The following is a 13940-nucleotide window of genomic DNA, read 5'->3' on the forward strand; positions in this document are numbered from 1 at the left end:
CAGTTTACTGGCCAGTAGCAGAACCAGAGCCCAGTTTACTCACCAGTAGCAGAACCAGAGCTCCCAGTAACAGAACCAGAGCTCCCAGTTTACTCACCAGTAGCAGAACCAGAGCTCCCAGTTTACTGGCCAGTAACAGAACCAGAGCTCCCAGTTTACTCACCAGTAACAGAACCAGAGCTCCCAGTTTACTCACCAGTAGCAGAACCAGAGCTCCCAGTTTTACTGGCCAGTAGCAGAACCAGAGCTCCCAGTTTACTCACCAGTAGCAGAACCAGAGCTCCCAGTTTACTGGCCAGTAGCAGAACCAGAGCTCCCAGTTTACTCACCAGTAACAGAACCAGAGCTCCCAGTTTACTCACCAGTAACAGAACCAGAGCTCCCAGTTTACTCACCAGTAGCAGAACCAGAGCTCCCAGTTTACTCACCAGTAACAGAACCAGAGCTCCCAGTTTACTCACCAGTACAGAACACCAGAGCTCCCAGTTTACTCACCAGTAACAGAACCAGAGCTCCCAGTTTCTCACCAGGAACAGAACCAGAGCTCCCAGTTTACTCACCAGTAGCAGAACCAGAGCTCCCAGTTTACCTCACCCAGTAACAGAACCAGAGCTCCCAGTTTACTCACCAGTAGCAGAACCAGAGCTCCCAGTTTACTGGCCAGTAGCAGAACCAGAGCTCCCAGTTTACTGGCCAGTAACAGAACCAGAGCTCCCAGTTTACTCACCAGTAGCAGAACCAGAGCTCCCAGTTTACTCACCAGTAGCAGAACCAGAGCTCCCAGTTTACTCACCAGTAACAGAACCAGAGCTCCCAGTTTACTCACCAGTAGCAGAACCAGAGCTCCCAGTTTACTGGCCAGTAGCAGAACCAGAGCTCCCAGTTTACTCACCAGTAGCAGAACCAGAGCTCCCAGTAACAGAACCAGAGCTCCCCAGTTTACTCACCAGTAGCAGAACCAGAGCTCCCAGTTTACTGGCCAGTAACAGAACCAGAGCTCCCAGTTTACTCACCAGTAGCAGAACCAGAGCTCCCAGTAACAGAACCAGAGCTCCCAGTTTACTCACCAGTAGCAGAACCAGAGCTCCCAGTTTACTGGCCAGTAGCAGAACCAGAGCTCCCAGTTTACTCACCAGTAGCAGAACCAGAGCTCCCAGTAACAGAACCAGAGCTCCCAGTTTACTCACCAGTAGCAGAACCAGAGCTCCCAGTTTACTGGCCAGTAGCAGAACCAGAGCTCCCAGTTTACTCACCAGTACAGAACAGAGCTCCCAGTTTACTCACCAGTAGCAGAACCAGAGCTCCCAGTTTTACTCACCAGTAGCAGAACCAGAGCTCCCAGTTTACTCACCAGTAACAGAACCAGAGCTCCCAGTTTACTCACCAGTAACAGAACCAGAGCTCCCAGTTTACTCACCAGTAGCAGAACCAGAGCTCCCAGTTTACTGGCCAGTAACAGAACCAGAGCTCCCAGTTTACTCACCAGTAGCAGAACCAGAGCTCCCAGTTTACTCACCAGTTACAGAACCAGAGCTCCCAGTTTACTCACCAGTAACAGAACCAGAGCTCCCAGTTTACTCACCAGTAACAGAACCAGAGCTCCCAGTTTACTCACCAGGAACAGAACCAGAGCTCCCAGTTTACTCACCAGGAACAGAACCAGAGCTCCCAGTTTACTCACCAGTAGCAGAACCAGAGCTCCCAGTTTACTCACCAGTAGCAGAACCAGAGCTCCCAGTTTACTCACCAGTAACAGAACCAGAGCTCCCAGTTTACTCACCAGTAGCAGAACCAGAGCTCCCAGTTTACTCACCAGTTACAGAACCAGAGCTCCCAGTTTACTCACCAGTAACAGAACCAGAGCTCCCAGTTTACTCACCAGTTACAGAACCAGAGCTCCCAGTTTACTCACCAGTAGCAGAACCAGAGCTCCCAGTTTACTGGCCAGTAGCAGAACCAGAGCTCCCAGTTTACTCACCAGTAACAGAACCAGAGCTCCAGTTTACTCACCAGTAGCAGAACCAGAGCTCCCAGTTTTACTCACCAGTTACAGAACCAGAGCTCCCGGTTTACTCACCAGTAACAGAACCAGAGCTCCCAGTTTACTCACCAGTTACAGAACCAGAGCTCCCAGTTTACTCACCAGGAACAGAACCAGAGCTCCCAGTTTACTCACCAGTAACAGAACCAGAGCTCCCAGTTTACTCACCAGTAGCAGAACCAGAGCTCCCAGTTTACTCACCAGTAGCAGAACCAGAGCTCCCAGTTTACTCACCAGTAACAGAACCAGAGCTCCCAGTTTACTCACCAGTAGCAGAACCAGAGCTCCCAGTTTACTCACCAGTTACAGAACCAGAGCTCCCAGTTTACTCACCAGTAACAGAACCAGAGCTCCCAGTTTACTCACCAGGAACAGAACCAGAGCTCCCAGTTTACTGGCCAGTAACAGAACCAGAGCTCCCAGTTTACTCGCCAGTAGCAGAACCAGAGCTCCCAGTTTACTCACCAGTAGCAGAACCAGAGCTCCCAGTTTACTCACCAGTAGCAGAACCAGAGCTCCCAGTTTACTCACCAGTAACAGAACCAGAGCTCCCAGTTTACTCACCAGTAACAGAACCAGAGCTCCCAGTTTACTCACCAGTAGCAGAACCAGAGCTCCCAGTTTACTCACCAGTTACAGAACCAGAGCTCCCGGTTTACTCACCAGTAACAGAACCAGAGCTCCCAGTTTACTCACCAGTTACAGAACCAGAGCTCCCAGTTTACTCACCAGTAACAGAACCAGAGCTCCCAGTTTACTCACCAGTAACAGAACCAGAGCTCCCAGTTTACTCACCAGGAACAGAACCAGAGCTCCCAGTTTACTGGCCAGTAACAGAACAGAGCTCCCAGTTTACTCACCAGTAGCAGAACCAGAGCTCCCAGTTTACTCACCAGTAGCAGAACCAGAGCTCCCAGTTTACTGGCCAGTAGCAGAACCAGAGCTCCCAGTTTACTCACCAGTAACAGAACCAGAGCTCCCAGTTACTCACCAGTAGCAGAACCAGAGCTCCCAGTTTACTCACCAGTAACAGAACCAGAGCTCCCAGTTTACTCACCAGGAACAGAACCAGAGCTCCCAGTTTACTGGCCAGTAACAGAACCAGAGCTCCCAGTTTACTCACCAGTAGCAGAACCAGAGCTCCCAGTTTACTCACCAGGAACAGAACCAGAGCTCCCAGTTTACTGGCCAGTAACAGAACCAGAGCTCCCAGTTTACTCACCAGTAGCAGAACCAGAGCTCCCAGTTTACTCACCAGTAACAGAACCAGAGCTCCCAGTTTACTCACCAGTAGCAGAACCAGAGCTCCCAGTTTACTCACCAGTTACAGAACCAGAGCTCCCGGTTTACTCACCAGTAACAGAACCAGAGCTCCCAGTTTACTCACCAGTTACAGAACCAGAGCTCCCAGTTTACTCACCAGTAACAGAACCAGAGCTCCCAGTTTACTCACCAGTAACAGAACCAGAGCTCCCAGTTTACTCACCAGGAACAGAACCAGAGCTCCCAGTTTACTGGCCAGTAACAGAACCAGAGCTCCCAGTTTACTCACCAGTAGCAGAACCAGAGCTCCCAGTTTACTCACCAGTAGCAGAACCAGAGCTCCCAGTTTACTCACCAGTAGCAGAACCAGAGCTCCCAGTTTACTGGCCAGTAGCAGAACCAGAGCTCCCAGTTTACTCACCAGTAACAGAACCAGAGCTCCCAGTTTACTCACCAGTAGCAGAACCAGAGCTCCCAGTTTACTCACCAGTTACAGAACCAGAGCTCCCAGTTTACTCACCAGTTACAGAACCAGAGCTCCCAGTTTACTCACCAGTAACAGAACCAGAGCTCCCAGTTTACTCACCAGGAACAGAACCAGAGCTCCCAGTTTACTGGCCAGTAACAGAACCAGAGCTCCCAGTTTACTCACCAGTAGCAGAACCAGAGCTCCCAGTTTACTCACCAGGAACAGAACCAGAGCTCCCAGTTTACTGGCCAGTAACAGAACCAGAGCTCCCAGTTTACTCACCAGTAGCAGAACCAGAGCTCCCAGTTTACTCACCAGTAGCAGAACCAGAGCTCCCAGTTTACTCACCAGTAGCAGAACCAGAGCTCCCAGTTTACTGGCCAGTAGCAGAACCAGAGCTCCCAGTTTACTCACCAGTAACAGAACCAGAGCTCCCAGTTTACTCACCAGTAGCAGAACCAGAGCTCCCAGTTTACTCACCAGTAACAGAACCAGAGCTCCCAGTTTACTCACCAGTTACAGAACCAGAGCTCCCAGTTTACTCACCAGTTACAGAACCAGAGCTCCCAGTTTACTCACCAGTAACAGAACCAGAGCTCCCAGTTTACTCACCAGGAACAGAACCAGAGCTCCCAGTTTACTGGCCAGTAACAGAACCAGAGCTCCCAGTTTACTCACCAGTAGCAGAACCAGAGCTCCCAGTTTACTCACCAGGAACAGAACCAGAGCTCCCAGTTTACTGGCCAGTAACAGAACCAGAGCTCCCAGTTTACTCACCAGTAGCAGAACCAGAGCTCCCAGTTTACTCACCAGTAGCAGAACCAGAGCTCCCAGTTTACTGGCCAGTAGCAGAACCAGAGCTCCCAGTTTACTCACCAGTAACAGAACCAGAGCTCCCAGTTTACTCACCAGTAGCAGAACCAGAGCTCCCAGTTTACTCACCAGTTACAGAACCAGAGCTCCCAGTTTACTCACCAGTTACAGAACCAGAGCTCCCAGTTTACTCACCAGTAACAGAACCAGAGCTCCCAGTTTACTCACCAGGAACAGAACCAGAGCTCCCAGTTTACTGGCCAGTAACAGAACCAGAGCTCCCAGTTTACTCACCAGTAGCAGAACCAGAGCTCCCAGTTTACTCACCAGGAACAGAACCAGAGCTCCCAGTTTACTCACCAGTAACAGAACCAGAGCTCCCAGTTTACTCACCAGTAACAGAACCAGAGCTCCCAGTTTACTCACCAGGAACAGAACCAGAGCTCCCAGTTTACTGGCCAGTAACAGAACCAGAGCTCCCAGTTTACTCACCAGTAGCAGAACCAGAGCTCCCAGTTTACTCACCAGTAGCAGAACCAGAGCTCCCAGTTTACTGGCCAGTAGCAGAACCAGAGCTCCCAGTTTACTCACCAGTAACAGAACCAGAGCTCCCAGTTTACTCACCAGTAGCAGAACCAGAGCTCCCAGTTTACTCACCAGTAACAGAACCAGAGCTCCCAGTTTACTCACCAGGAACAGAACCAGAGCTCCCAGTTTACTGGCCAGTAACAGAACCAGAGCTCCCAGTTTACTCACCAGTAGCAGAACCAGAGCTCCCAGTTTACTCACCAGGAACAGAACCAGAGCTCCCAGTTTACTGGCCAGTAACAGAACCAGAGCTCCCAGTTTACTCACCAGTAGCAGAACCAGAGCTCCCAGTTTACTCACCAGTAACAGAACCAGAGCTCCCAGTTTACTCACCAGTAGCAGAACCAGAGCTCCCAGTTTACTCACCAGTAGCAGAACCAGAGCTCCCAGTTTACTCACCAGTTACAGAACCAGAGCTCCCGGTTTACTCACCAGTAACAGAACCAGAGCTCCCAGTTTACTCACCAGTTACAGAACCAGAGCTCCCAGTTTACTCACCAGTAACAGAACCAGAGCTCCCAGTTTACTCACCAGTAACAGAACCAGAGCTCCCAGTTTACTCACCAGGAACAGAACCAGAGCTCCCAGTTTACTGGCCAGTAACAGAACCAGAGCTCCCAGTTTACTCACCAGTAGCAGAACCAGAGCTCCCAGTTTACTCACCAGTAGCAGAACCAGAGCTCCCAGTTTACTGGCCAGTAGCAGAACCAGAGCTCCCAGTTTACTCACCAGTAACAGAACCAGAGCTCCCAGTTTACTCACCAGTAGCAGAACCAGAGCTCCCAGTTTACTCACCAGTTACAGAACCAGAGCTCCCAGTTTACTCACCAGTTACAGAACCAGAGCTCCCAGTTTACTCACCAGTAAGAGAACCAGAGCTCCCAGTTTACTCACCAGGAACAGAACCAGAGCTCCCAGTTTACTGGCCAGTAACAGAACCAGAGCTCCCAGTTTACTCACCAGTAGCAGAACCAGAGCTCCCAGTTTACTCACCAGGAACAGAACCAGAGCTCCCAGTTTACTGGCCAGTAACAGAACCAGAGCTCCCAGTTTACTCACCAGTAGCAGAACCAGAGCTCCCAGTTTACTCACCAGTAACAGAACCAGAGCTCCCAGTTTACTCACCAGTAACAGAACCAGAGCTCCCAGTTTACTCACCAGTAGCAGAACCAGAGCTCCCAGTTTACTCACCAGTTACAGAACCAGAGCTCCCAGTTTACTCACCAGTTACAGAACCAGAGCTCCCAGTTTACTCACCAGTAAGAGAACCAGAGCTCCCAGTTTACTCACCAGGAACAGAACCAGAGCTCCCAGTTTACTGGCCAGTAACAGAACCAGAGCTCCCAGTTTACTCACCAGTAGCAGAACCAGAGCTCCCAGTTTACTCACCAGGAACAGAACCAGAGCTCCCAGTTTACTGGCCAGTAACAGAACCAGAGCTCCCAGTTTACTCACCAGTAGCAGAACCAGAGCTCCCAGTTTACTCACCAGTAACAGAACCAGAGCTCCCAGTTTACTCACCAGTAACAGAACCAGAGCTCCCAGTTAGCTTGATTCTGGCGTCCTTGTGTTGATGCAGGAACCCTGAAGGTCCACCATGGCTGCACGGTGGCGGGCTGTTCCATGGTCTTCAGCTCGCTGCGCAGCCCCAACCCGCGGCTCCACGCCGGCGCCGTCAGTGTGTCAGCAACACGCCAAGAACAGGCCGCTGGGCCCGGGACGGCGTCCGCTGGCCCCGCCCCTCCACACCAACGCACGCATCACAGCTGCCGGGCTGCTCCGGTCCTCCCGGGTCATCGCGCCTCACCCCCGGGGTCACCGCTGGGGTCACGGCCGGGGTCACGGCCGGGGTCACGGCCGGGGTCACCGCCGGGGTCACGGCCAGGGTCACCGCCGGGGTCACGGCCGGGGTCACCGCCAGGGTCACCGCCGGGGTCACCGCCTGCTGCCCGTTCCTGACCGTGGCGCCGCCGGAGAAGCACGAGGACGGCTGAGAGAGAGTTCCTGCCAGGCAGCACCAACGAAGAAAAAACCCAGGAAGTCGAGCACGCCGATGAAAATAGAACAAGAACGGGAGGAGGAGAAGGAGGAGGAGTAGGAGGAGGAGGGGGGGAGGAGGAGGAAGAGGGGGAGGAGGAAGAGGAAGGGGAGGAGGAGGGGGGAGGAGGAGGAGGGGGAGGACGAGTAGGAAAAGGAGGAGGGGGGAGGAGGAGAAGGAGGGGGAGAAGGAGGAGGGGGGAGGAAGAGGAGGGGGGAGCAGCTTCAACCCAGAGACAGAAGAACCCTTGAGGCCACGTGAGGAGCTTCCAGGTGATGACGTCACCAAGCCGCCATCAGCTGCTGCTGAACTTTGTGAGAGGATGAGGAGCACTCTTCATCTTAGCTTAGCTTCTTTTAACTTTCTAAGCTAAAACAGATACTTTAATTCATAAATTATGTTTTGGGGTTTGTTTGTTTGTTTGAATAAAACCTTCCTGCTGATCACGCACACGCACACGCACTATTCCTTTATCTGAATAAGAATTTATCAGTTGAAAAAAGAAAGCGGAACCTCGCGCGCTTGTCTGTTTCCAGTCGGACGGCTTTTCTGCCCGGACCAGGCGTCTGAATTGGAGCGTCGTTGTCGCTGTTCTCCGTCGTCACGGTTTGAATAAAAGTTCAAATGTCGAAGGGAGACTCGCTGAGACGGTTCTTCGCCGACAGACTCGCCGCCCTGACGCAGGAAATCTTAGCGGTGTTTGACGGAGTCGCGGCCGATTATGAGGCGGAAGCTTCGGGCAGCTGGAGGCAGCTGGAGGTTCTCCCGTCTCCAGGATGTTTAACTTCGAACATGAAGCCTGAACAACGCTTCACAAACCAGAAGCAACAGTTCAAATTAAAATGTAAAGAATCTTTTACACACACCTGTGAAACATTTTAAACGTGAACCTAAGAACAAAACAGGCGTTCTAATCTGACGTTCTGACCCAGAACGTGAGCGTCAAGTTCTTCCAATTTCACAATAATGTTGCTGATGTTGAAGGACCCGATAAACGGTCCCGGTTCCTGGTACTGGTGGAGTCCACCAGGTGGACCTTCAGGTCACAACCGGTTCTTTCTTCTCCAGATGGGAAGCGTAAAAGAGTCCTCGGTGCTGGTGAGGATGAGGAGTTCGAGGGTTCTGCAGGTCCACGCAGCTGCTCCGGTGGTGCGGAGCGGTTCTGTTTGACCGGGTTGGGCTGTGTGTGCAGGCAGCAGAGGAACCGGAGGACCCGGGGGGACCGGGTCCCTCTGCCGGGCCCACAGCTGAGGACCGGAGCGCCCGAGCCAGGTGACGTCTCAGGACTCATCGTCTCCGCTGATGCAAAGCAAATGTGGCTCGTGTCTCCGTCTGCAGCTGGACGCAGGACGCTGACGGCGGGTCCACAGACCCGTCCCCACCCCAGGAGGACACGGAGCACGCGGAGCATCAATGGACGCCTGCTGAGAAGATGAGTCTGGTCCTCTGGAGTCGCACGCCTCGGTCAGACGGGCCTCGGATCAGGTGGACGAGGCCAGAAGCGTTTGCAGTGGGCGTCCCCGTCTGGGGGACGGGCGTCTCAGGTGGAGCTCCTGTGAAGGGCTGAGGGTTCTGGAGGAGGAGCCCAGCAAAGATCTGAGCGCCCACAGCAGAAGCTCCACACGCAGGAAGCTCTGACCCGGCACAAGGCGACCCGCTCCGAGGAGAGGACGCACCTCTGCCGGGTCTGCTGCACCATGTTCCTGAGCAGCTGCAGGTCCACCTCAGGACCCACTCCGAGCCAGCTGACCGTCCACACCAGGGTCCACACGGGGGAGACGCCGGACCGCTGCCCGGACTGTGGCCGGTCCTTCAAGTGCAAGATTCACCTGGACAATCACATGAAGGTCCAGTCGGGACACAAGCCGTTCGCCTGTTCCAAGTCCTACCTGCCGGTCCACATGAGGACCCACAACGGGGAGAGACCCTACAGGTGCTCCGTGTGTGAGCAGGCCTTCACCCAGAGTCACTGTCTGAAGAGCCACATGAAGAGACACCAGGAGGGGGGACCTGCAGGGACCACCTGATCAACGGCGTCCACCAGGAGGGGGGACCTGCAGGGACCACCTGATCTAGGGCGTCCACCAGGAGGGGGGACCTGCAGGGACCACCTGATCTATGGCGTCCACCAGGAGGGGGGACCTGCAGGGACCACCTGATCTAGGGCCTCCACCAGGAGGGGGGACCTGCAGGGACCACCTGATCTAGGGCGTCCACCAGGAGGGGGGACCTACAGGGACCACCTGATCTAGGGCATCCACCAGGAGGGGGGACCTACAGGGACCACCTGATCTCGGGCGTCCACCAGGAGGGGGGACCTGCAGGGACCACCTGATCTAGGGCGTCCACCAGGAGGGGGGACCTGCAGGGACAACCTGATCAACGGTGTCCACCGCTGGGCCTCTCTCCCTCTGTCCAGGTCTCTGTCCATGTCTCTGTCCATGTCCACACACACACTCACTAATTTGAAACACAATCATACATCAGGATTAATCACAGGAAAAGTACTCTGTACTTATTGGTTGTAGTTTTTAAAAATATATATCTATATAACTGTTTAACACTGTCAACTTTAGAATTATCCCTGATGGGATGGAACATCTTAAGAATTAATTTGAAATAATTGCACAACCAAATTTCTCATTTGAAACCTTTAATCACAAAATAATTTCGACTTTTAATATTTTATCCCTAGAATATGAAATTCCCCCGTCACTCGCTCTCATTGCAGTTCTTCTCGCTGCCGCTGGGTGTCGCTATAAACATGTCCTTGGTGCACGCGTGCATTGCTCTTGGATGCAATGAATTTTGAGCCATTCCGGATTCCGTAGTTAAACAGGAAGTAACGCTTGAAGCTTTTTGCGGGAGCGTCTATTTGACAAGATTTCTCGTTACTTTTGTGAACGACGCGCAGGGATCGCCTGGACTTTGTCCGTTTGGGGATGAGAACATGGATCGATTTCTGGATCACTTCAGATACAAAAGCGAGGCCGTCAGTAAAGTCTAACTGCTTGTGAATTTGGGATGATTACATTTCACCATCTACTCTACTACTCTTACTTGATTTCTCTATTTGCTGCAGGAGTCCAAGTGGTTACAGGAAATCTTCAGCTTCATTAGTCAACATCTTTTTCCTCTTGTTTCTAAGTTCACTGGACCTGCTGCTGACACTTGTGTGACAGGTTAGTGGTCCAGTCAGCATCTGGGGTGACTTGATGACTGTAATACTGGGGACGCATGAGCCAGCTCAGGAAGGCTCTTTCTGCTCCAGGTTGCTGTCCAACATTTCCTTCCTCATTTTATCCACTTACAATGTGTTGCAGGTGGAGGTGCGTGTTGTCAAGATCTTGCAATGTGTGTGGTCACAAAGATAGAGGAGAACATGTGTGTTTCGCACACTTTACCTGTCAGCTACAGGTAAGACCTCAGGGAAAAAGACAGGTTTTGCTGCGGAGGATGTTGACTGACGCTTCCCTAACTTGACTCCAGGCTGGTCTCCATCTCCGAGCTGGTCTCCCAGCAACACTTGCCTTGTGTCAGCCGTCTCTCCTGGAGCACCAGTCAGCAGCGAGCATGGCTGAAAGAGGCAGAGCGTTCACCGCCAGGTCACCAGCCTCTACAGCGGGTGAACCTGCTGCTAACTGGCTGCTTAGAAGAGGGGCAGGCGGGAGGATGGAGGGTGACAGACACCAGTGGGAGTGTCCGGTGTGAGGTGGGTGCTCTCTTCTGCTCCATCTGTGGGTTTAGGCGCAACAGTCATATTTAAAGTTGTCCGTTTCTGCCTGTCCCTTTAGGCTGTGTCTTTTTCTCCACTGTGGCTGCATCATCCTGTCCTCTTTCCTAACTGGAACTACATCCCCTACAGTGGAACGCTAACCAGGCCATCCCAACAACTGGACCATCACCAGATGTGCTGACTGTGGGAACATGCAGGGTCTCCAACGAGCCCTTAAGCTCCTTCAGCCCTATATATTTTTCTGAGGCGTCATCACTAATTCAGAAATCCAAGTCCACCACGTGTCCTTTAGATCCCATCCCAACACACCTGTTGAAGGATGTTCTACCATTGATAGGCAGTTCTATCCTGGACCAGATCAATGGTTCTTTAGTGCCAGGTTATGTACCCCGGTCCTACAAGGTGGCAGTGATTAAGCCGTTGCTTAAAAAACCATCACTGGATCCTGATGTCTTAGCAAATTATAGGCCAATATCCAACCTTCCTTTTATCTCTAAAGTTCTAGAGAAGGTGGTGGTGACTCAGTTACTGGAGCACCTGCAGAGGAACAGCCTGTTTGAGATGTTTCAGTCAGGCTTTAGAGCTCACCACAGCACAGAAACAGCACTTCTTAAAGTCACTAATGATCTTCTCATAGCTTCAGATCATGGACTGGTCTCTATGCTGGTTCTGCTGGACCTCAGTGCTGCTTTTGATCCAGTTGATCACAGCATCCTGTTACAGAGACTGGAACATGTGATTGGGATTAAAGGGACAGCACTAGACTGGTTTAGATCATACTTATCTGATAGATACCAGTTTGCTCATGTCCATGGTTGCTCCTGTTTGACAGACGGCCTTCAGGTCTGGTCTCAAACAGTCGTCAACATCAGAAGTCGGACAAAACATGGATGCACAGATCAAGACCAATCGCATTTCAGTGGCTCGACTGGATGAATTATGGGCTCAGCAATTCAAGTGGGATTTTCCTGAGAACGCTCAGTCAGAGCATTTGGAAATGTCCAAGGAAGATCAGCTGTTCATGGATCGAGTCTCTGAGTCAACCAAGCTGTTGACCAACCAAGCTACTCAATCAGGTTGCTGTTGAAAAACAAAGATGTGAAAATGCCCAATAACAGAGCTCAACATGAAGAAGAAGCTTCAGAGGAACCAGACGTTCAAAGACGACTACGTCATGAACGACATGATCAGCAAAGGCTACGCTGTAAAAGTACCAAATGAAGACCTAAAACGGAGTGATGGAAAGGTGTGGTTTATTCCGCATCACGCTGTTTACCACCCTAAGAAGCAGGAAATACGAGTGGTATTCGACTGTGGCTTCTTACCAAGGAACCACACTCAATCAGCAACTACTTCAAGGGCCTGACATGACAAGCAGTCTCATCGGCGTCTTAACAAGGTTCCAAGACCAAGTCGCAATAATGGCGGACGTAGAATCGATGTTCCTTCAAGTTAAAGTACCACCAGAGGACGCTGACCTTCTCAGGTTCCTGTGGCGGCCGGACGGCGACGTCTCACAAGAGCTGCAAGAATACAGGATGGAGGTCCACTTGTTTGGCGCCACCTCCTCACCAAGCTGCGTTATGCTTTGAGAAAATGTGCTGAAGATAACGAGCAGTTTTGATGCAGCTCAGTGGAAACGGTTTTGTGTCACTTCTATGTTGACGACTGTTTGAGATCAGTTGCATCCGAACAAGAAGCAGTCAAGTTATATCAAGACCTGAAGGCCGTCTGTCAAACAGGAGGATTCAGACTAACAATGGATGACCAATAACCAGACTGTGCTGTCAAGCTTTCTACAAGAGGACCGGGCAACAGAAGTCAAAACCCTCGACTTCGAGCAGGAATCACTCGCCATGGAGAGAGCCTTAGGCGTACTGTGGTGTATCCGGGCAGATCAGTTTAAGTTCCACGTCAGCATCCAGCAGAGGCCTCTCACCCGAAGGGGAGTCTTGGCAATGATGAGTTCAGTCTACGACCCACTGGGGATGTTGTCTCCAGTCGTACTGCCTGCCAAAAACATTCTCCAGGATGGGACGATGCTGTGCCAGACCATCTCGCACAACACTGGTCAAGGTGGATGGAAGAGCTTCAGCAGCTCACCAACTTTGGAGTGGACCGGTGCTTCACACCACCAGAGTTTGGAGCAACAGCGGAGGCTCAACTACACCACTTCAGTGACGCCAGCGAAACAGGCTACGGTGTTGTCACTTACCTGGTCCAGAAGAACAGCAGCAACCAAATGCACTGCTCATTCATCATGGGGAAGGCCAGGGTTGCCCCTCTTAAACCCATAACTATCTGGAGCTGACAGCGGCTACCTTAGCTGTTAAGGTGGACACCATAATAAAGAAAGAACTGCAGATTCCACTGTCAGATTCCAAGTTCTGGACAGACAGCACCGCTGTACTCAAGTACATAGCAAGCCAGAAGAACAGATTCAAGACATTTGTGGCGAACAGGGTCGCTATGATCTTACAAGCATCAAGAGTGGGGCAATGGAGCTACATCAACTCACGGTTGAATCCAGCTGACTACGCTTCCAGGGGTCAAAGGGTGAGTGTGTTCACACAGAACAAAGTATGGATCTCAGGGCCCGCTTTCCTCAGCAAGCCAGAATCAGAATGGCCAGACCAGCGTGTTCGCTTGGAGGAGCTTACAGTGGTAGATCCTGAGGTCAAGAAAGGCATATGATGTAATGCAACAACTAACAGAACACTTCTCCTCCTGGATACGGCTGAAAAAGGCAGTGGCATAGCTCGCTCGAGTCAAAGGGACGCTGGGGAACCTGTCAAAGAAGAGAAAGGAAATGAATGAATCATACAAGGACCAAGAACAAGTGAACAAAGAAATGACAAGCTATAAGAGGAGTCTCAAACAGACTTACCTGACTCTGGACGATCTGCAACAAGCTGAGCCGGATATCATCCGTCATTGTCAGCAAAGGAAGTTCCAAGAGGAAATGTCTGCTCTTCAGAGAAAAGAGCCCGTC

At 51.7% G+C, this 13940-nt stretch overlaps 1 protein-coding gene across 2 annotated transcripts; it reads left to right on the forward strand.

Moving 5' to 3' along the window:
- Positions 1-7856: 7856 nt before the first annotated feature.
- On the forward strand, positions 7857-11207 carry LOC115250656 (CST complex subunit CTC1-like). Of its 2 annotated transcripts, XM_029840067.1 has the most exons (7): positions 7857-8056; positions 8281-9631; positions 10127-10204; positions 10295-10394; positions 10536-10629; positions 10702-10924; positions 11007-11207. In XM_029840067.1, the coding sequence occupies exons 3-7, from the start codon at positions 10163-10165 to the stop codon at positions 11127-11129; spliced, it is 582 nt and encodes a 193-aa protein (XP_029695927.1). In that variant the 5' UTR covers positions 7857-8056; positions 8281-9631; positions 10127-10162; the 3' UTR covers positions 11130-11207. The 2 variants fall into 2 exon arrangements, 1 of the variants encoding a protein (XP_029695927.1); XR_003889225.1 differs by lacking the exon at positions 10127-10204.
- The last annotated feature ends 2733 nt before the right edge of the window (positions 11208-13940 follow it).

The sequence above is a fragment of the Takifugu rubripes genome, chromosome 8 (assembly GCF_901000725.2).
Source record: "Takifugu rubripes chromosome 8, fTakRub1.2, whole genome shotgun sequence".
In the NCBI taxonomy this organism is placed as follows: Eukaryota; Metazoa; Chordata; class Actinopteri; order Tetraodontiformes; family Tetraodontidae; genus Takifugu; species Takifugu rubripes.

What these genes read in the sequence shown, in the direction of transcription:
- LOC115250656 (XM_029840067.1), top strand. Translation starts at nt 10,163, where the DNA reads ATGGATCGATTTCTGGATCACTTCAGATACAAAAGCGAGGCC. An exon ending in TCAGATACAAAAGCGAGGCC is followed by an intron (nt 10,205 to 10,294) that starts GTCAGTAAAGTC and finishes TATTTGCTGCAG; the next exon opens with GAGTCCAAGTGGTTACAGGA. An exon ending in GTGGGAGTGTCCGGTGTGAG is followed by an intron (nt 10,925 to 11,006) that starts GTGGGTGCTCTC and finishes CTGTCCCTTTAG; the next exon opens with GCTGTGTCTTTTTCTCCACT.